This window comes from Bactrocera oleae, chromosome 3, assembly GCF_042242935.1.
Source record: "Bactrocera oleae isolate idBacOlea1 chromosome 3, idBacOlea1, whole genome shotgun sequence".
Lineage (NCBI taxonomy): Eukaryota > Metazoa > Arthropoda > Insecta > Diptera > Tephritidae > Bactrocera > Bactrocera oleae.
The window spans coordinates 45,361,965-45,384,469 of record NC_091537.1 but is presented as its reverse complement, the minus strand read 5'-3'; the positions used below and the strand labels follow the sequence as shown (position 1 = coordinate 45,384,469).

The window sequence follows — 22,505 nt, the reverse complement described above, 5'->3', positions numbered from 1 at the left end:
TTGAATACTCGACCATTAACTGTTCGTAAAAATTTAAAAGACGTTGGTCCGGGAACATTCACCAATAACAAACGTAAATAGAAGCACTCACGTTGCTTTGGATGTACCGTGTAAAGTCTCCCCAATGTCTTAGCTTTGAATATGCCTGTAATGGAAGGATGTGGTTTTCCTTGTTTCCGTGGCTCCCATTTTTTACTGGATTTGTTCCATGTGAAATAACGTGGAACATCACCATACACCAATGTCTTCGCGAATTGGCCAAACACATCAGGTTTTTGACACAATGTAAAAAACTCAGTTAGAGTCGTTTTCGGAGCTTCGAACGCTCTTTAGAGAACATTTTCTTCAGTGAAGTATACATGTTGACCGTTTTCAAGATGTATTGACAGATGTTAGACAGCAGGATCTCTTTCGTGGATGAGAAAGCTGAGAATATGCCAAATAGCTTCATTGCTGCTAATGTATCTGCCCATTTGGTATCGTGCTATTTCGTCATTTTTATTTACGTTTTGTACTTCATATATGGCCAAATCACTGCCTTTGTTTACATATTTACAAATATCCTTAATTGATTTAACAGAACTGCAAAGCTCAACATTGATATGAGCTTTGTAAGTTTTTGAAAGTAGTGGTGAGTGTGGTACCACCCACTGATTATCAAACTCAACTTGATTTGGAAAGTTCGGCAGTCGCATTGTAAATGTGTGGCCACCATTCTCAGTACTTCTGCGGCGATACATTGGATAATCATCAATATCCGTGGTCTTGTCATTCGTATGCGGCTTTAGGAAGTTTTTTTTACATTTTCCATTTTCCATGCACGGTGACGTCACCGCATGGCCCATGGATCATGTGTTTGGTGACAATATCAAATAATTCTTGATCAATTAATGGGTCTGGAATTTCGGCTAAAACTATTTGATCGATTTTTTCAGGACGGATTCTATCTTTAAGCCAAACCAAAATGTGGGCATGAGGCAAACCTCGCTTTTGCCACTCTATCGTATACAGCCAACAACGTGTGTGCCAAAAATTGAATATTTAACAATAAAATCAATTAAGGATTTCAATTTTTGTTTAAACACACGTGCAGTTAAATCATGACGATGAATGGCTTGTTGTCCTGGCAATAGTAAAGTTTGTATCTCTTCCCAATTCGGATTACATGTGAATGTAATAAATAAATACGGTCGGCCGTAATGACGTACGTAAGTCATCGCATCTTGTATGTATTCCTGCATGTTCCGTGGACTGCCGATGTAGCTTGAAGGTAAAATGAAAGCATTACCGATGTCCTTGGGACTTAAATTTCCATCGATGTTTCCAGCAGCATCATCTCGCAACAGCATCTCGTAAGTGAATATATTCTTTCGATCGTAGTTTTGCCTGGTTGAATCGAAGGAATCGCAAGCGTTCGCTTTCGACCTTAGCATACATATCAACAATGTATTGATGGAACAGCTGACGATATCGAAGGATATAATTGTCTTGATGTTGTCTAACCATTATTCGGTGTGCGTAGTAGTTCATTGAGCTAACTTTTTTATTTCTGTAATCACCTAAAAAAATAAAAAATAAAATGCAATACGAAATTAAAATCTATACATACAGTAAGAAAGTAAATAGATAATTGTCAAATTTACCGGTATTTGGATCATACTGTTTGACATTAAGGTGATATTCATCTTGTCCTTGCCAAAATATCAATGGATATTGTAGTGCGTCATATGAACGGTGTAGATCCGAAATCGTACTGACAGTATTGTCTCGCCGTGTCATTTTTATAGATCTTTTGTCAACTGGATCACCAACCATGATAACAGCAACCTCATCAACAGTTGGAGCGTTGAATCTACCAGCATGTTCACCTAATGGTATTTTGTCGGCCTTTATGACGATTTGGTAATTGTCATATTGCAGTCGTGGCAAAACTCTTTTGATCAATTGAATTAATTGATTGTGATCTTCTAAAAAATTTTCCAATAATATCACAATTGCTCTTTCCTCTGCTTGTTCAATAAAATTATACAGGCACCAAGTCGTCACGCGCTCTTCACAATCGCCCATAAAATAAATTTGAAGAAATTTCGGATTGTTATCAGGCATTGGCATCAGTGATCCGATTTTATGGTACACCTGGCCTTGAATTTTGAATGTAGTTTCAAAATTACGTCCATCGGATGCACGATCGCAAATTTTAGTTGCCCCAATGACGTCATTTGGAAGCAAGAATTAAATTTGCGTATCATACGCAAAAATAATTTGGAATCATCTGAATTGCCAGTAAGAAGGGATAATAAAGGCTCCAGCGGAGCGGGTAGAGGTGACAGCACAACTTTTCCTGATGCGCAGCACATGCCGGCTCTTGCCATTTTCTCATTGATATATTAATTAACTTTTATAAAACTATGTGATATTACTTACATGTATAAATTGAAATTATTGTTCCTGTACTCCTACTGTGGCTATGTCTCGTTCTCCTGCTGCTCTTGTTCTCATGATATTCTCTTGAAGACGTTCGTTACACTGTTCTTGAGATTCTTGTGTATGACCTTCTGCTGTCCTGATTCTTTGAGCTGGATTTCTTGATTCAATTTGTTCTGCCAACTGATGGGCTCTTTTAACACGTTTGCGTCGTGCCTCTCTGGTGCTCGCGGTGTTGAGGTTAGATTTTTTCGGTGGCATTTGACTGAAAATAATAAATTAATCGTTTAAATATGAGAAAAAATAATTGAAAATCATTCTAATTAACTTTTATAATTATGTGATAATACTGACATGTACATATTTAAATTATAGAGTTTAAATAATAATTTCAATAAGAATTGAAATACTAATTTAATCGTTTAAATATAAGAAAAAAAATCTGAAAAACTTGTTATCATAGCACATTGAAATAATAAGTGCTAAATAATTTTTAATAGAGGTTAAATAAAAACAATAAAAAAAAATATTTGTACAACTATTGAAAAAGTGTAGGAAATTGTGTATCATGTTTTCATTGACATTTTAATTAAATTTTATAATTATGTAATAATACTTACATATATATATTCAAATTAAATTATAAAGTTTTGATCAATGAAGCACAAATAAGTAAAAAACAGGATTAATTTCACTGTATTATCTTCATTATAATATGAATTCAATTTACACTTTAGTCTAAGTAACACGTGGCCTGCTATGCTAACACCAAAAATTTAAAAAGTGGAAATAATTGAATTATACGGTATTTCGTTCACTACAAAATAAATTTAATTAATTTTATAGCGTCAACAACACGTGGTAATTATGCTGTTAAAATCTAGCTTATATGACACGTTCGTAGATTTACCATAGCAGCGCCATCTATTGATTACTTACTCAAATAATAATATATAAGTCAAATAATAACAGACAATTATTATTAGCAATAAATTAAAATTGCGATTATAATTTGAGATTTAAACTATCCTATCTCTCAAGTTGGATCGAACTGCACATGGTGTGCGAATTTGATTATAATCGGTTAAGTGGTTTAGGAGTCCATTGAGGACAAACATTGTGACAAGAGATGTATATAAGTATATTAAGATAACTCACACTATAACTGACCGACTTATTCGACGTAAGGTTTGTTAGAATAAAATGTAACATCGCTATTTGTAGCATATGGAGTTGGGGTGATTCGTGGACCAATTTCACATATTTTTGGCATAAAACTCTATAGTATCTTCAATATTATACGTTCAGTTAATTTTGTATGGAACTGGAAGTTCGAAAATCTTTATATTACAAGTATATTTAACATATTAACATAGAGGCATACTATTATCAGAAAAATATTATTTTCAAATTGCAATAATACGAGTATATCTCACAGATTGACTGATATTTTCGATAAAAAGTTCGCAATAGGAACGGGGTCCATTTATTCGGTATCTGGGGCTTCAATAGTTTTGTTCCGATATGGGCAATTTTTTATCATAAAGTGACACACCTCGAAGGTACTATTCGTACAATGTTTTATCCCGATACATTCATTACTGCTTGATTTGGGTACTGTAAAGTTAAAGAATCATATGGAATTAAAAATTGTGGCTTATGGGAGTAGGCGGGGTACTATGTAGCAACATGTTGCAAGAGTATAAAAATACGTGCTGTGTAAAAATGCTCACAATTTTACTCTTGTGCAAGAGCTACAGCCAAAGGCAGCCAAACGAAGCCAGCATCGTATCGGTGGGGCCCCTCATATTGCATTTTAATTACAATAACCGGCTGGTAGTGCCGAGGACTGCCATTTTACGGTTTAAAAATGTGATAAGCAGCCAGTGCGGCTGTCTCCAAGACACATTAGACACCTGGCCCTGAAAAATCGGGAAGGCATTTGACGACATCTTATAGATGGTCATAACCAAAATAATTTCTTATTTCTATAACAGCATACGCCTGCACTTCTGGAGGTGTAATGTACGATGCTGCGGCTCTATCAGTCAGCTTATTAATTTTATTCAGGGATACTTGCTCAGCTAAAGCGCTCTGACAGCCGCCTGCACTATCATTCTAAACTGCTCAGGGTCTATGTTATTCGATTCAGAAGGGGCTACGGAAATGTGCCTGTGGGCTGGAATTCTAATGCATCTTTCGAGGAGTTCTGTATTAAAAATTGCGAGTTAATGGGCCTCAGGTAATATACACATAAAGAAACAACCGCATACGCGGTAGCGAGAACAACATGGTCGAAAGGGTCAGCGGATCGTATTACCTCACAGCGTTTAACATAAACAAAACAATACAAAGTATGCGCAAAGCTGTCATTCGGTGCCAATCAATTTTTCAAATGAGCCATTCACAAATGGCTGACAATTTCACTGCAGTTGTAATATAATAGTATGTTGCAAACAATAACGCCTAATCATAAAAAAGAGAGAATTATTTTAAAATCATCCTCAAACGAGGATTTTATATATAATATTTCGTTGATGTGCAAAAGTGTCAACCAGATAATCAGAATTTACTATAATAGGGATATGAGGTTTGGAACAATTTCATTGAATACAAGTGGAAAGTCGGAAATCAATATTAGGGTATATTGGGGACAGAAAAGGGTCTAGGCGGATTGCATTAACGTTTGAAATTGTTCAAGTATGCCAGAGAACATATTTTCAAGCAAGCTTATAAATATATAACTCAGCCACTGACCGACATATTCGGTATAAAGTTTGTAACAAAAACGAAATTTATTATATGTATTATATGGCAGTCGGAGCAATTCCTGGACAAATTTCAAATATTTTCGGCACTAAACTATGGTATATCTAAAATGATACGCTCAGTTAATTTTGCTAAGATATCTTACATATTGACCGATATGGTATAAAGTCAACCGGAAATATAAAATCTTATATTAGGTATATGGGAGATACGGCTAGAATTGAATCGATTTTATCTACATATTATTAACAGGAAAATAAGCTCTATGAGTATTATATATTAAGGTACCATCACGAATATATAAGGAGTAAAATCAACCGGATGTTTTAAAACCCTGATGTCAGTTATATGGCCTAGCCACCAATAAAGGTTTCATCCGATTTTATTCGTTTTACGCAGAAATGCACACTGTTATTGGAAGAACGCGCTCTCCCAATTTCTTAAAATTAACTCATATGTATTGTATATTGACCGATATACGAATAAACAGTCAATGTATGAGGTATATAGTCAACCGAAAGCTCGAAAACCTTTGTGTTAAAAGTTCGTAAAAGGAACTGAGGTCACATATTCCGTGTCAGGAACAGTTGTAGTTAATTTTGACAATTTTTATTCATATGGTGGTACACCTTAAAGGCACTATTCGTGCAAAATTTTTTACTGATTTTTCATTGGTACATGATTTGTATACTGGAAAGTAAAAGAATCAGATGGAGTTTAACATTGTGTTATATGGGAAGTAGTCGTGATTGTAGTACGATTTGGCTTCTTTTCGCACTGTGACATGGGAATGTCAGGATAATATTACAAGTATAAACAGAATTCGATTTAAATCATTTTTATCCTGAACAACAGTGCAAAAATTGTCTGGTAGTTTAATGCATTGCGTATTTGGTTGCAGTTCTATTTTACCGTTCCCAATATCTAGTAGTTGTTGGGAAAATATTTGTGCTGATGGATCATTTTGCAATTGTACTCGCATATTTATGGTCAACACTACGCCATAAGAATGATTGTTTCAAACATGCATTAATCTCATCCGCGAAAGTAGAGCGAGGTATAACCGGTAAGGTCTGCCGGAAGTCACCAGACAAAAGTAAGATAGCACCACCGAAAAGTTTATTATTGCTGTTTAAATCTTGCATAGTTCTGTTTAATGCTTCAAGTGAATATTTGTGTACCATTGTGCACTCATCCTAAATTATTATAGAACTCTTCTGCAACACTGCAGCTATTCCACTATTCTTTTTGATGTTACACATTGCATCTGGTTTATTATGAACGTCCAATGGCAGCTTGAATGTTGAATGTGCTGTTCGCCCACCATCCAGTAAAGTAGCCGCAATGCCTGACGATGATACTGCTAATGCGATTTTTTGTTGCGACCGTATTTTGGCAAGAATCAACGATATTAAAAACGTCTTACCGGTTCCACCGGGTGCATCCAAGAAAAAAAAAACGCCTTGTTCAGCAGCAACAACCAGCATAATCCGATTATAAATAATTTTTTGTTCTGCTGTCAGTAATGGTTCACTGCTCATGGTAATTGTTGCTAAACTTCCATGGTCATATTGCTTTTCTCGTTGTAAATCGGTATTGACTAAGTCGGTGGCTGGACGATTAGGTGATGGCATACCATAATGATTAAGTGGTAAATTTGAAATAAGAACACATAAATCCTCGATCAAGACCAATGCTTCATTGTACATCTCTGGTGTATAGTCTATGTTTTGGCATTGATTTGTTTCCCTAATTCGGTGCAAAATGTCTTCTGTCATACAATTTTTATATTTTTCCCACAAAGTTTGTGCTTGCGAGGGATAACATGGCGTCAAAATAATTGCAAACAACTGACGAATGTTATTCGGTGTTGATGTCAACGCAGCATCAGCAAGCGTTAAGTCCCAATGGTTATCGTCTTCTAGCAATTGCAGTTCACGACATGCATCCTGGTATGTATTGAATACTCGACCATTAACTGTTCGTAAAAATTTAAAAGACGTTGGTCCGGGAACATTCACCAATAACAAACGTAAATAGAAGCACTCACGTTGCTTTGGATGTACCGTGTAAAGTCTCCCCAATGTCTTAGCTTTGAATATGCCTGTAATGGAAGGATGTGGTTTTCCTTGTTTCCGTGGCTCCCATTTTTTACTGGATTTGTTCCATGTGAAATAACGTGGAACATCACCATACACCAATGTCTTCGCGAATTGGCCAAACACATCAGGTTTTTGACACAATGTAAAAAACTCAGTTAGAGTCGTTTTCGGAGCTTCGAACGCTCTTTAGAGAACATTTTCTTCAGTGAAGTATACATGTTGACCGTTTTCAAGATGTATTGACAGATGTTAGACAGCAGGATCTCTTTCGTGGATGGGAAAGCTGAGAATATGCCAAATAGCTTCATTGCTGCTAATGTATCTGCCCATTTGGTATCGTGCTATTTCGTCATTTTTATTTACGTTTTGTACCTCATATATGGCCAAATCACTGCCTTTGTTTACATATTTACAAATATCCTTAATTGATTTAACAGAACTGCAAAGCTCAACATTGATATGAGCTTTGTAAGTTTTTGAAAGTAGTGGTGAGTATGGTACCACCCACTGATTATCAAACTCAACTTGATTTGGAAAGTTCGGCAGTCGCATTGCAAATGTGTGGCCACCATTCTCAGTACTTCTGCGGCGATACATTGGATAATCATCAATATCCGTGATCTTGTCAGTCGTATGCGGCTTTGGGAAGTTTTTTTTACATTTTCCATTTTCCATGCACGGTGACGTCACCGCATGGCCCATGGATCATGTGTTTGGTGACAATATCAAATAATTCTTGATCAATTAATGGGTCTGGAATTTCGGCTAAAACTATTTGATCGATTTTTTCAGGACGGATTCTATCTTTAAGCCAAACCAAAATGTGGGCATGAGGCAAACCTCGCTTTTGCCACTCTATCGTATACAGCCAACAACGTGTGTGCCAAAAATTGAATATTTAACAATAAAATCAATTAAGGATTTCAATTTTTGTTTAAACACACGTGCAGTTAAATCATGACGATGAATGGCTTGTTGTCCTGGCAATAGTAAAGTTTGTATCTCTTCCCAATTCGGATTACATGTGAATGTAATAAATAAATACGGTCGGCCGTAATGACGTACGTAAGTCATCGCATCTTGTATGTATTCCTGCATGTTCCGTGGACTGCCGATGTAGCTTGAAGGTAAAATGAAAGCATTACCGATGTCCTTGGGATTTAAATTTCCATCGATGTTTCCAGCAACAGCATCTCGTAAGTGAATATATTCTTTCGATCGTAGTTTTGCCTGGTTGAATCGAAGGAATCGCAAGCGTTCGCTTTCGACCTTAGCATACATATCAACAATGTATTGATGGAACAGCTGACGATATCGAAGGATATAATTGTCTTGATGTTGTCTAACCATTATTCGGTGTGCGTAGTAGTTCATTGAGCTAACTTTTTTATTTCTGTAATCACCTAAAAAAATAAAAAATAAAATGCAATACGAAATTAAAATCTATACATACAGTAAGAAAGTAAATAGATAATTGTCAAATTTACCGGTATTTGGATCATACTGTTTGACATTAAGGTGATATTCATCTTGTCCTTGCCAAAATATCAATGGATATTGTAGTGCGTCATATGAACGGTGTAGATCCGAAATCGTACTGACAGTATTGTCTCGCCGTGTCATTTTTATAGATCTTTTGTCAACTGGATCACCAACCATGATAACAGCAACCTCATCAACAGTTGGAGCGTTGAATCTACCAGCATGTTCACCTAATGGTACTTTGTCGGCCTTTATGACGATTTGATAATTGTCATTTTGCAGTCGTGGCAAAACTCTTTTGATCAATTGAATTAATTGATTGTGATCTTCTAAAAAATTTTCCAATAATATCACAATTGCTCTTTCCTCTGCTTGTTCAATAAAATTATACAGGCACCAAGTCGTCACGCGCTCTTCACAATCGCCCATAAAATAAATTTGAAGAAATTTCGGATTGTTATCAGGCATTGGCATCAGTGATCCGATTTTATGGTACACCTGGCCTTGAATTTTGAATGTAGTTTCAAAATTACGTCCATCGGATGCACGATCGCAAATTTTAGTTGCCCCAATGACGTCATTTGGAAGCAAGAATTAAATTTGCGTATCATACGCAAAAATAATTTGGAATCATCTGAATTGCCAGTAAGAAGGGATAATAAAGGCTCCAGCGGAGCGGGTAGAGGTGACAGCACAACTTTTCCTGATGCGCAGCACATGCCGGCTCTTGCCATTTTCTCATTGATATATTAATTAACTTTTATAAAACTATGTGATATTACTTACATGTATAAATTGAAATTATTGTTCCTGTACTCCTACTGTGGCTATGTCTCGTTCTCCTGCTGCTCTTGTTCTCATGATATTCTCTTGAAGACGTTCGTTACACTGTTCTTGAGATTCTTGTGTATGACCTTCTGCTGTCCTGATTCTTTGAGCTGGATTTCTTGATTCAATTTGTTCTGCCAACTGATGGGCTCTTTTAACACGTTTGCGTCGTGCCTCTCTGGTGCTCGCGGTGTTGAGGTTAGATTTTTTCGGTGGCATTTGACTGAAAATAATAAATTAATCGTTTAAATATGAGAAAAAATAATTGAAAATCATTCTAATTAACTTTTATAATTATGTGATAATACTGACATGTACATATTTAAATTATAGAGTTTAAATAATAATTTCAATAAGAATTGAAATACTAATTTAATTAAAAAATCTGAAAAACTTGTTATCATAGCACATTGAAATAATAAGTGCTAAATAATTTTTAATAGAGGTTAAATAAAAACAATAAAAAAAAATATTTGTACAACTATTGAAAAAGTGTAGGAAATTGTGTATCATGTTTTCATTGACATTTTAATTAAATTTTATAATTATGTAATAATGCTTACATATATATATTCAAATTAAATTATAAAGTTTTGATCAATGAAGCACAAATAAGTAAAAAACAGGATTAATTTCACTGTATTATCTTCATTATAATATGAATTCAATTTACACTTTAGTCTAAGTAACACGTGGCCTGCTATGCTAACACCAAAAATTTAAAAAGTGGAAATAATTGAATTATACGGTATTTCGTTCACTACAAAATAAATTTAATTAATTTTATAGCGTCAACAACACGTGGTAATTATGCTGTTAAAATCTAGCTTATATGACACGTTCGTAGATTTACCATAGCAGCGCCATCTATTGATTACTTACTCAAATAATAATATATAAGTCAAATAATAACAGACAATTATTATTAGCAATAAATTAAAATTGCGATTATAATTTGAGATTTAAACTATCCTATCTCTCAAGTTGTATCGAACTGCACATGGTGTGCGAATTTGATTATAATCGGTTAAGTGGTTTAGGAGTCCATTGAGGACAAACATTGTGACAAGAGATGTATATAAGTATATTAAGATAACTCACACTATAACTGACCGACTTATTCGACGTAAGGTTTGTTAGAATAAAATGTAACATCGCTATTTGTAGCATATGGAGTTGGGGTGATTCGTGGACCAATTTCACATATTTTTGGCATAAAACTCTATAGCATCTTCAATATTATACGTTCAGTTAATTTTGTATGGAACTGGAAGTTCGAAAATCTTTATATTACAAGTATATTTAACATATTAACATAGAGGCATACTATTATCAGAAAAATATTATTTTCAAATTGCAATAATACGAGTATATCTCACAGATTGACTGATATTTTCGATAAAAAGTTCGCAATAGGAACGGGGTCCATTTATTCGGTATCTGGGGCTTCAACAGTTTTGTTCCGATATGGGCAATTTTTTATCATAAAGTGACACACCTCGAAGGTACTATTCGTACAATGTTTTATCCCGATACATTCATTACTGCTTGATTTGGGCACTGTAAAGTTAAAAAATCATATGGAATTAAAAATTGTGGTTTATGGGAGTAGGCGGGGTACTATGTAGCAACATGTTGCAAGAGTATAAAAATACGTGCTGTGTAAAAATGCTCACAATTTTACTCTTGTGCAAGAGCTACAGCCAAAGGCAGCCAAACGAAGCCAGCATCGTATCGGTGGGGCCCCTCATATTGCATTTTAATTACAATAACCGGCTGGTAGTGCCGAGGACTGCCATTTTACGGTTTAAAAATGTGATAAGCAGCCACATTAGACACCTGGCCCTGAAAAATCGGGAAGGCATTTGACGACATCTTATAGATGGTCATAACCAAAATAATTTCTTATTCCTATAACAGCATACGCCTGCACTTCTGGAGGTGTAATGTACGATGCTGCGGCTCTATCAGTCAGCTTATTAATTTTATTCAGGGATACTTGCTCAGCTAAAGCGCTCTGACAGCCGCCTGCACTATCATTCTAAACTGCTCAGGGTCTATGTTATTCGATTCAGAAGGGGCTACGGAAATGTGCCTGTGGGCTGGAATTCTAATGCATCTTTCGAGGAGTTCTGTATTAAAAATTGCGAGTTAATGGGCCTCAGGTAATATACACATAAAGAAACAACCGCATACGCGGTAGCGAGAACAACATGGTCGAAAGGGTCAGCGGATCGTATTACCTCACAGCGTTTAACATAAACAAAACAATACAAAGTATGCGCAAAGCTGTCATTCGGTGCCAATCAATTTTTCAAATGAGCCATTCACAAATGGCTGACAATTTCACTGCAGTTGTAATATAATAGTATGTTGCAAACAATAACGCCTAATCATAAAAAAGAGAGAATTATTTTAAAATCATCCTCAAACGAGGAGAGGCTAAAATTTATATATAATATTTCGTTGATGTGCAAAAGTGTCAACCAGATAATCAGAATTTACTATAATAGGGATATGAGGTTTGGAACAATTTCATTGAATACAAGTGGAAAGTCGGAAATCAATATTAGGGTATATTGGGGACAGAAAAGGGTCTAGGCGGATTGCATTAACGTTTGAAATTGTTCAAGTATGCCAGAGAACATATTTTCAAGCAAGCTTATAAATATATAACTCAGCCACTGACCGACATATTCGGTATAAAGTTTGTAACAAAAACGAAATTTATTATATGTATTATATGGCAGTCGGAGCAATTCCTGGACAAATTTCAAATATTTTCGGCACTAAACTATGGTATATCTAAAATGATACGCTCAGTTAATTTTGCTAAGATATCTTACATATTGACCGATATGGTATAAAGTCAACCGGAAATATAAAATCTTATATTAGGTATATGGGAGATACGGCTAGAATTGAATCGATTTTATCTACATATTATTAACAGGAAAATAAGCTCTATGAGTATTATATATTAAGGTACCATCACGAATATATAAGGAGTAAAATCAACCGGATGTTTTAAAACCCTGATGTCAGTTATATGGCCTAGCCACCAATAAAGGTTTCATCCGATTTTATTCGTTTTACGCAGAAATGCACACTGTTATTGGAAGAACGCGCTCTCCCAATTTCTTAAAATTAACTCATATGTATTGTATATTGACCGATATACGAATAAACAGTCAATGTATAAGGTATATAGTCAACCGAAAGCTCGAAAACCTTTGTGTTAAAAGTTCGTAAAAGGAACTGAGGTCACATATTCCGTGTCAGGAACAGTTGTAGTTAATTTTGACAATTTTTATTCATATGGTGGTACACCTTAAAGGCACTATTCGTGCAAAATTTTTTACTGATTTTTTCATTGGTACATGATTTGTATACTGGAAAGTAAAAGAATCAGATGGAGTTTAACATTGTGTTATATGGGAAGTAGTCGTGATTGTAGTACGATTTGGCTTCTTTTTGCACTGTGACATGGGAATGTCAGGATAATATTACAAGTATAAACAGAATTCGGTTTAAATCGGTAGAATTAGTTCTGAGGTATGTCATTACAACTAAAGGGTGGTGGTGCTTCGCCCAATTTTGACACAGGTCCCTATAAAGACCTCTCGTACCATAAAGCGTGGGAAACTTAATGTCTCTGACGCATTTATTTAGTGAGTTATCGTACTTTAAGTAGTTTTTTACACAACCGTTATATGGAGAGTAGGCGGCGTTATAAATGATGAGCATGATGACCTGAATCGATTTAGCCACGTCCGTCTGTCTCTAGGTCTATCTGTATCTCTGTCTGTATTAGGCGTAGTCCCTCAGTTTTTGAGATGTCGATCTAAAATTTTATGGACGCCCTCTTCTCTTCAAGAAGCTGCTCATTTAGGAAATTGTTGAGATCGGACAACTATACCAAGTAGCTGCCATTCAAACTGCCCGATAAAAATAAAGAGCTTGTATACCTTTTTATGCGGATAAAAATGCACCTGTGAAGGGTACTTCGATGAAGCCGAAATTTATGTAACCTCACTCTTATTTTTCATATTTGACCGGACTATTCAGATGACTTAGAAAAATATTATCGGCTGCGTTACTCTTTCAGAAAAATAAATAACTAAGAAATAATAAACGTAATATGAAAATCATACCGTGGCCTCTAAACCTAAAAATGTTTGAAAATTATGGAAACTATTTTTTATGTGGTTAGAATTTTGGTTAAGAAATTATAGACTAATTCCTGCCTCGGTGCTCATGAACCAATTCAGTTAAGAGGTAGAGTATGTAGGAACATGTTTATTCTGCTAATCTGTTAAACTTTTGCATGCACAAAATTACCTTTAGCTTGTAAATTTATCGTACCATGTGCAGGATACTTCGTTCGTTAAAAAAATATTTACACTTCTTAGAAAATAAATTAATAAAATATTTCAAAAACATTGGTATGGGATGGAATTATCTAATTTATTTTAAACATATAATTGTTAACTAGAATCTATAAATAAATTGTAAATAAGCAGGCCTACTCTAACATTCTTTAAACAATTTTTTAATCAATCTTATAAAACAATATACTTTTAGTTTGATTTAGTATGCGATAAGGATATTTATCCAACAATTGGTTTATCGGCTCTAAACGTTGGAGGTCCGATAGGAGTTTATCTATTTGGGTTACTCAACGATAGAATGGGAAGGCGCACATCGTATTTTACTTGCTTAGCTACATTACTCTTTGGTAGCCTATTAACATCTATAAGTAGAGATTTTTGGACTTGGGCTGGAAGCAGAGTAGTAGTAGGCTTGACTATACCTGCAGTGTATCAAATCCCATTCATTATATGTAAGTATCATAAATATTGTTATTAAAAACATTACTCGTATTATTCAAAAACAACCAAAGGAAAAAAAAACAAGTAAGGAAGGGCTAAGTTCGGATGTAACCGAACATTTTATACTCTCGCAAAGTCAAATGGTATACTCGTTTGAGATTTCTTTGTGGATTGACTAATATTTTCGGTAGAAGGTCAACTATAGGCACTGGGGTCCACATATTTAGTACTTAGGGGTTTGAACAGTTTTGGTTCGATTTAGACAATTTTTGGCCGCAAGGTGGCATACTTTAATTTCATTATTCACGCAAAGTTTTACACCGATATAATCATTGTTACCTGATTTGCATAGGGGAAAGTGAAAGAATCAGATGGAATTGAAAATGGTGTTACATGGGAAGTAAGCGTGGTTGTAGTCCGATTTCGCCCATTTTCGCACTATCACATAGAAACATGAAAAGAACGTTAAGCACCGAATGTGGTTGAAATCGGTTAAGCAGATCTCAAGATATGGGTTTTCACCTAAAAGTGGGCTGAACCACGCCCACTGACTAATTTTGAACGCGGTTCCTATAAAGCCAATTTATGCCATCTCAAAGATAAAATTTAATGTCTCTGGCGTGTTTAGTGCTTGATTTATGGCGCTTTTAGTTGTTTTTAACAGTACCGTTATATGGGGAGTGGGCGGAGTTGCCACCCGATTTCAACTATTTTCACACCGTCAATAGAAGTGCTAAAAACATTTGCTTCTAGTGAATTTTGTTATTATAGCATTAGCGGGTTAGGAGATATGCACATTAAACTTATTAGAGGCGGGACCACGCCCACTTTTTAAAAAAAGTTTTAACTGCAGATGCCCCCCACTAATGTTATCCTGTGTACCGAATAACAGTCGTGTATCTTATTGCGGAGCTTAGTTATGGCAAGTTATTTGTTTTTGATTAATGGCGTTTTGTGGGCGTGGCAGTGGTCTGATTACGCCCATCTGCAACACCAACCGTCTCACGGTACCAAGAAACACGTCTACCAAGTTTCATAAAGATATCTCAATTTTTACTCAAGTTAGAGCTTGCACGGACGGACGGACGGACAGACAGTCACCCGGATTTCAACTCGTCTCTTCATCCTGATCATTTATATATATATAACCATATATCTAACTCGATTAGCTTTAGGTGATACAAACAACCGTTAGGTGAACAAAACTATTATACTCTGTAGCAACAGGTTGCGAGAGTATAAAAATTTCTGTGCAAAGCAGTTATTATTGAAAAACACCAGCAAACACTATTAATTGTTTCATCTCGCACATATTCAAATTAATAATAATCGTAACATAGATTTTATAACAGTCGAATTCTCCGCTACTATCAAATTAAAACAGGTTATATTTTCTTGAATTCCTCACGATAACTCCTTATTTTATTCTTCCCCTGGGTCCTGTTTATAGAAAACAAGCGTAATAAAATACCATTGTGCGAAAAAAGATGTAAAATTATTCTTATAATAATGTTCCATTAAGAAAGTATCATGGCAAAAATAAACAAGTAAGGAAAGGATAAGTTCGGATGTAACCGAACATTTTATACTCTCGCAAAGTCAAATGGTATACTCGTTTGAGATTTCTTTGTGGATTGACTGATATTTTCGGTAGAAGGTCAACTATAGGCACTGGGATCCACATATTTAGTACGCATATATCGGCCAATATGTGAGTTATCTCAATGAGAATGAGAGAGCGTGTTTTACTCATAACAAGGTATTTTTGTGCCTAAAATGGATGAAATCGAGTGAAACTTTTACCTGGCCCCCTAGTAACTAATATCAGGGTTTTCGAACATTCATCTGACTTTACTCCATTTGATTAGTGATGGTATGTGAAGTACTTAATGAAACAGTGGGAGCATTTTATTAGTCTGTGGCATCTTAGTAGTATGTAGTATTGGCAAAAATTGATCAAATCGGGTTAATGCCACCCTCTACTTCCATATACTACTTATAATACTTCTCGTATGTCGGTCAGTGAGTATTTAAATTATATACAAAATTGCTTCAAAATATATTCTCTGTGCTCGAGTATAGCTGAGCAATGTAAAAATTAATATCTTTCTCTATCCCCAATATATATATGATTTCCGTCTTTCCTCTTGACTTTAAACCCTTCCGGTTGATCAAAATGTGATATTTTAATGTTATTAAGTGGATAAGTTTTCTAATAAATTATATTGTTTGACGCTGAATCAGAATGAAATTAGTATATACTAAGTCTAAACCATACACCTTCATATAATGAATTCCGATTCTCTGGTTGACGTTTTCCACACAAGCTTATAATATAAAAATTATCCACTTTGGTCGAGTTAATATCACATTCATACTTATGTATATCTCACTTCAAGATGTTTTCTGTTTTTTCTTTAATATAATTTTCGCTGACGCAAACCAAAATATAGCAATAAAACTGAAACTAAGTTTATGGCGTTTAATATAAGTCAAGCAGATACTAAATTTGATTGTAATTTAATCACGATCTCATTTAATAATGGATGTTTAATTCTTTCTCAACTTTGCCACACCTGAAGGAACTTCCGGCCTTTGATTCTTGCGAATTATAAGAGTATAAAATTCTTGGTTCCGCCCTGGTACCCATTATCGGGTATATATTGACCCTAGCTCTAACATACTTTATGTAAAAAATTCAAACTTCCGTTTGGCTTTATATAAACGTAAAATATTAGATATACAACAGTTTAATGGCGAAAATGTGTGAAATCGATCCACGAATTTCCCCAGCATACATGTACTACTTATGGTATGATTTATTTCGTTAATTTTATAATTTAATGAAATTAAATGGACAGTTTTTCTTAAAAATAATGTGATTTATCGCTGCATATGAATGAAATTGGTCTAGACCTTTGTTTAAACCTTATAATCCTAATATACTGATTTCCGCTTCATTCGTACAACAGCAATCTCATATACCCCACAAATTAAATCTTACCCCTTTGGTTCAGTTTATATCACATATACCAATGCAATAAACTACTAATTTCTAAAATATAAATACATAATAACTAAATAATCTGTATTATTATGTTTGTGAATATCTATGTAATATATAGGTATACAAAAGTACGTAAGCTGTGTGTACAAAAATATACCACAAGAAAACTATTATACTCTGTAGCAACATGTTGCAAGAGTATAATAAATATCAGTACAATGTGTTTGTAGTTTCAGCAGAAAACGTATATTATAGAGAAGGTTCAATTGCGGACCAGCGTGTGAATTGTCAAAACCTAACAAGATTTTAATAGTGGAGATCACCACATCTGGCTTGGAAATAGAAATCTTAACAGTGGCGCGTAAACAGAGCTGAGCATTGTATGAAAATTAAGCTTAGAGAGCTGAGCATTGTATGAAAATTATGCTCAGAGACTTGCTTTGATATTACACATCCCCCCGAACATGCTTTTGCCTACATTCGCCACGACGATGGCAAAAGCTAAAAATCATAAATTGAACAAATTTCTGATATTCCCTCTAGAAGTGAAAAGTGACGACCCCGCAAATATGAGTATTCAAATATTTTAGAATAAAATTGACAACATAGTATATTTGTCGACATACAATTCAAGAAACTTTTTAAAGAAAATATTCAATATTCCTCTGATTTATATTATATATACAGTAAACACCTGTGTCTTGCTGCATCTCACGTTTTTTTTTCTTAATTTTTTAACGAAAACGGTAATTTTTTTTTAAATACATAGAAATATTTTTTTGGACCACTCGCTTAAGTACCACAATCGCTTATGTACTACAAAGCACAAAAAATCTGCAACTTTGGTTTTGGCACTTAACCGGGATTGATTGTATTTGTCAAAAAATGCACGTAATATTATATTTGAATTTTTTGTACACACATCTGCCCGTATATAAGTTAACACAGCAGTTCACACGGTCAGCCAATTCTCACCATCGGTCAGTAACTTGAACCGAAACTAACCAATTGCTGACGCTGCATCAGCGATATTAAGTTGACGACTTCACACGCGCGTCCGATCAACTGCTGACGCGGTAACTTTAGGCAACGTGACCTGGCACGGACTTAGGTTTAATTTAGAGTTAAGAAATGAATTATATTTAGTCTTAAAATAACATCAAAATAATAAAGACCGCGGACGCAAGTCCGCTATTTTTAAAAAACCATTAATTAAATAAAAAACTTAACTGGCGCCCGAGCAGGGACCAGCTGAAGTTTGCGTCTAAGTGCGGTGTTAGAATCGTGTTGTGATAATATCCAAATCGCCCGTGGAAGGACGGCCGAAGGAAATTCAACATAAAAATCACCCGTGGAAGGACGGCTGAGGAAGATTCAACATTAAAATCGCCCGTGGAAGGACGGCCGAGAAGTAAAGACACCAAGGCACCCGGACCAAACGAGCTGGTTCGTCAACCACGCGTTAGGATCCAGTAGGAAGGAAACGCACCCTCTATACCTGCGCAACGAGGGAACCTAAGTAGTAAAGTAATAAGTAAGCACCTAATATTAAGAAATTTTCTAAGCATTTAAATAAGACAAAGTAAGAAAGAAACTGAAAAAGAAAAATATTTAAAGAAAAAAGATTGAGAATTTAAAAAGTATTCTGTTGAAATTTTCAAAGCATTTAAAAAAAAAAAGTAAGAAGGAAACTTAAACGGAAAAAAATATTTATAGGAAAATTTTAAGAATTTAAAATGTATGTTTTGCGAATTACTATTAATTAAATTAAAATTTAAAACTTGTATATTTACTAACCCTAAATAATACATATAAATAATAATAGGCTCGTACAGCCAATAAAAAAAAAAATAGAAGCTGCGATTCACCACCTTCGGGGGGACCCTCCAGCTTATAAAAATAAAATTCTCTGCGATTCACCACCAGAGTAGTAGTAGGCTTGACTATACCTGCAGTGTATCAAATCCCATTCATTATATGTAAGTATCATAAATATTGTTATTAAAAACATTACTCGTATTATTCAAAAACAACCAAAGGAAAAAAAAAACAAGTAAGGAAGGGCTAAGTTCGGATGTAACCGAACATTTTATACTCTCGCAAAGTCAAATGGTATACTCGTTTGAGATTTCTTTGTGGATTGACTGATATTTTCGGTAGAAGGTCAACTATAGGCACTGGGATCCACATATTTAGTACGCATATATCGGCCAATATGTGAGTTATCTCAATGAGAATGAGAGAGCGTGTTTTACTCATAACAAGGTATTTTTGTGCCTAAAATGGATGAAATCGAGTGAAACTTTTACCTGGCCCCCTAGTAACTAATATCAGGGTTTTCGAACATTCATCTGACTTTACTCCATTTGATTAGTGATGGTATGTGAAGTACTTAATGAAACAGTGGGAGCATTTTATTAGTCTGTGGCATCTTAGTAGTATGTAGTATTGGCAAAAATTGATCAAATCGGGTTAATGCTACCCTCTACTTCCATATACTACTTATAATACTTCTCGTATGTTGTCAGTGAATATTAAAATTATATACAAAATTGCTTCAAAATATATTCTCTATGCTCGAGTATAGCTGAGCAATGTAAAAATTAATATCTTTCTCTATCCCCAATATATATATGATTTCCGTCTTTCCTCTTGACTTTAAACCGTTCCGGTTGATCAAAATGTGATATTTTAATGTAATTAAGTGGATAAGTTTTTTTATAAATTATATTGTTTGACGCTGAATTAGAATGAAATTAGTATATACTAAGTCTAAACCATACACCTTCATATAATGAATTCCGATTCTCTGGTTGACGTTTTCCACACAAGCTTATAATATAAAAATTATCCACTTTGGTCGAGTTAATATCACATTCATACTTATGTATATCTCACTTCAAGATGTTTTCTGTTTTTTCTTTAATATAATTTTCGCTGACGCAAACCAAAATATAGCAATAAAACTGAAACTAAGTTTATGGCGTTTAATATAAGTCAAGCAGATACTAAATTTGATTGTAATTTAATCACGATCTCATTTAATAATGGATGTTTAATTCTTTCTCAACTTTGCCACACCTGAAGGAATTTCCGGCCTTTGATTCTTGCGAATTATAAGAGTATAAAATTCTTGGTTCCGCCCTAGTACCCATTATCGGGTATATATTGACCCTAGCTCAAACATACTTTATGTAAAAAATTCAAACTTCCGTTTGGCTTTATATAAACGTAAAATATTAGATATACAACAGTTTAATGGCGAAAATGTGTGAAATCGATCCACGAATTTCCCCAGCATACATGTACTACTTATGGTATGATTTATTTCATTAATTTTATAATTTAATGAAATTAAATGGACAGTTTTTCTTAAAAATAATGTGATTTATCGCTGCATATGAATGAAATTGGTCTAGACCTTTGTTTAAACCTTATAATCCTAATATACTGATTTTCGCTTCATTCGTACAACAGCAATCTCATATACCCCACAAATTAAATCTTACCCCTTTGGTTCAGTTTATATCACATATACCAATGCAATAAACTACTAATTTCTAAAATATAAATACATAATAACTAAATAATCTGTATTATTATGTTTGTGAATATCTATGTAATATATAGGTATACAAAAGTACGTAAGCTGTGTGTACAAAAATATACCACAAGAAAACTATTATACTCTGTAGCAACATGTTGCAAGAGTATAATAAATATCAGTACACTGTGTTTGTAGTTTCAGCAGAAAACGTATATTATAGAGAAGGTTCAATTGCGGACCAGCGTGTGAATTGTCAAAACCTAACAAGATTTTAATAGTGGAGATCACCACATCTGGCTTGGAAATAGAAATCTTAACAGTGGCGCGTAAACAGAGCTGAGCATTGTATGAAAATTAAGCTTAGAGAGCTGAGCATTGTATGAAAATTATGCTCAGAGACTTGCTTTGATATTACACATCCCCCCGAACATGCTTTTGCCTACATTCGCCACGACGATGGCAAAAGCTAAAAATCATAAATTGAACAAATTTCTGATATTCCCTCTAGAAGGGAAAAGTGACGACCCCGCAAATATGAGTATTCAAATATTTTAGAATAAAATTGACAACATAGTATATTTGTCGACATACAATTCAAGAAACTTTTTAAAGAAAATATTCAATATTCCTCTGATTTATATTATATATACAGTAAACACCGGTTAAGTATCACTCCTCCAATCCCTCTTATCTGCCTGTGTCTTGCTAATCTCACGTTTTTTTTTCTTAATTTTTTAACGAAAACGGTAATTTTTTTTTAAATACATAGAAATATTTTTTTGGACCACTCGCTTAAGTACCACAATCGCTTATGTACTACAAAGCACAAAAAATCTGCAACTTTGGTTTTGGCACTTAACCGGGATTGATTGTATTTGTCAAAAAATGCACGTAATATTATATTTGAATTTTTTGTACACACATCTGCCCGTATATAAGTTAACACAGCAGTTCACACGGTCAGCCAATTCTCACCATCGGTCAGTAACTTGAACCGAAACTAACCAATTGCTGACGCTGCATCAGCGATATTAAGTTGACGACTTCACACGCGCGTCCGATCAACTGCTGACGCGGTAACTTTAGGCAACGTGACCTGGCACGGACTTAGGTTTAATTTAGAGTTAAGAAATGAATTATATTTAGTCTTAAAATAACATCAAAATAATAAAGACCGCGGACGCAAGTCCGCTATTTTTAAAAAACCATTAATTAAATAAAAAACTTAACTGGCGCCCGAGCAGGGACCAGCTGAAGTTTGCGTCTAAGTGCGGTGTTAGAATCGTGTTGTGATAATATCCAAATCGCCCGTGGAAGGACGGCTGAGGAAGATTCAACATTAAAATCGCCCGTGGAAGGACGGCCGAGAAGTGAAGACACCAAGGCACCCGGACCAAACGAGATGGTTCGTCAACCACGCGTTAGGATCCAGTAGGAAGGAAACGCACCCTCTATACCTGCGCAACGAGGGAACCTAAGTAGTAAAGTAATAAGTAAGCACCTAATATTAAGAA

At 34.7% G+C, this 22,505-nt stretch overlaps 1 protein-coding gene across 1 annotated transcript in view; it reads left to right on the top strand.

The window, feature by feature from the left end:
• Positions 1-22,505, top strand: part of CarT (Carcinine transporter) — a 757,984-nt gene that overhangs the window by 190,471 nt on the left and 545,008 nt on the right. Inside the window, exon 4 of the mRNA XM_070106583.1 lies at positions 14,190-14,448. Within this exon, the coding sequence (XP_069962684.1) occupies positions 14,190-14,448 (259 nt within the window). The remainder of the gene's footprint in view (positions 1-14,189; positions 14,449-22,505) is intronic.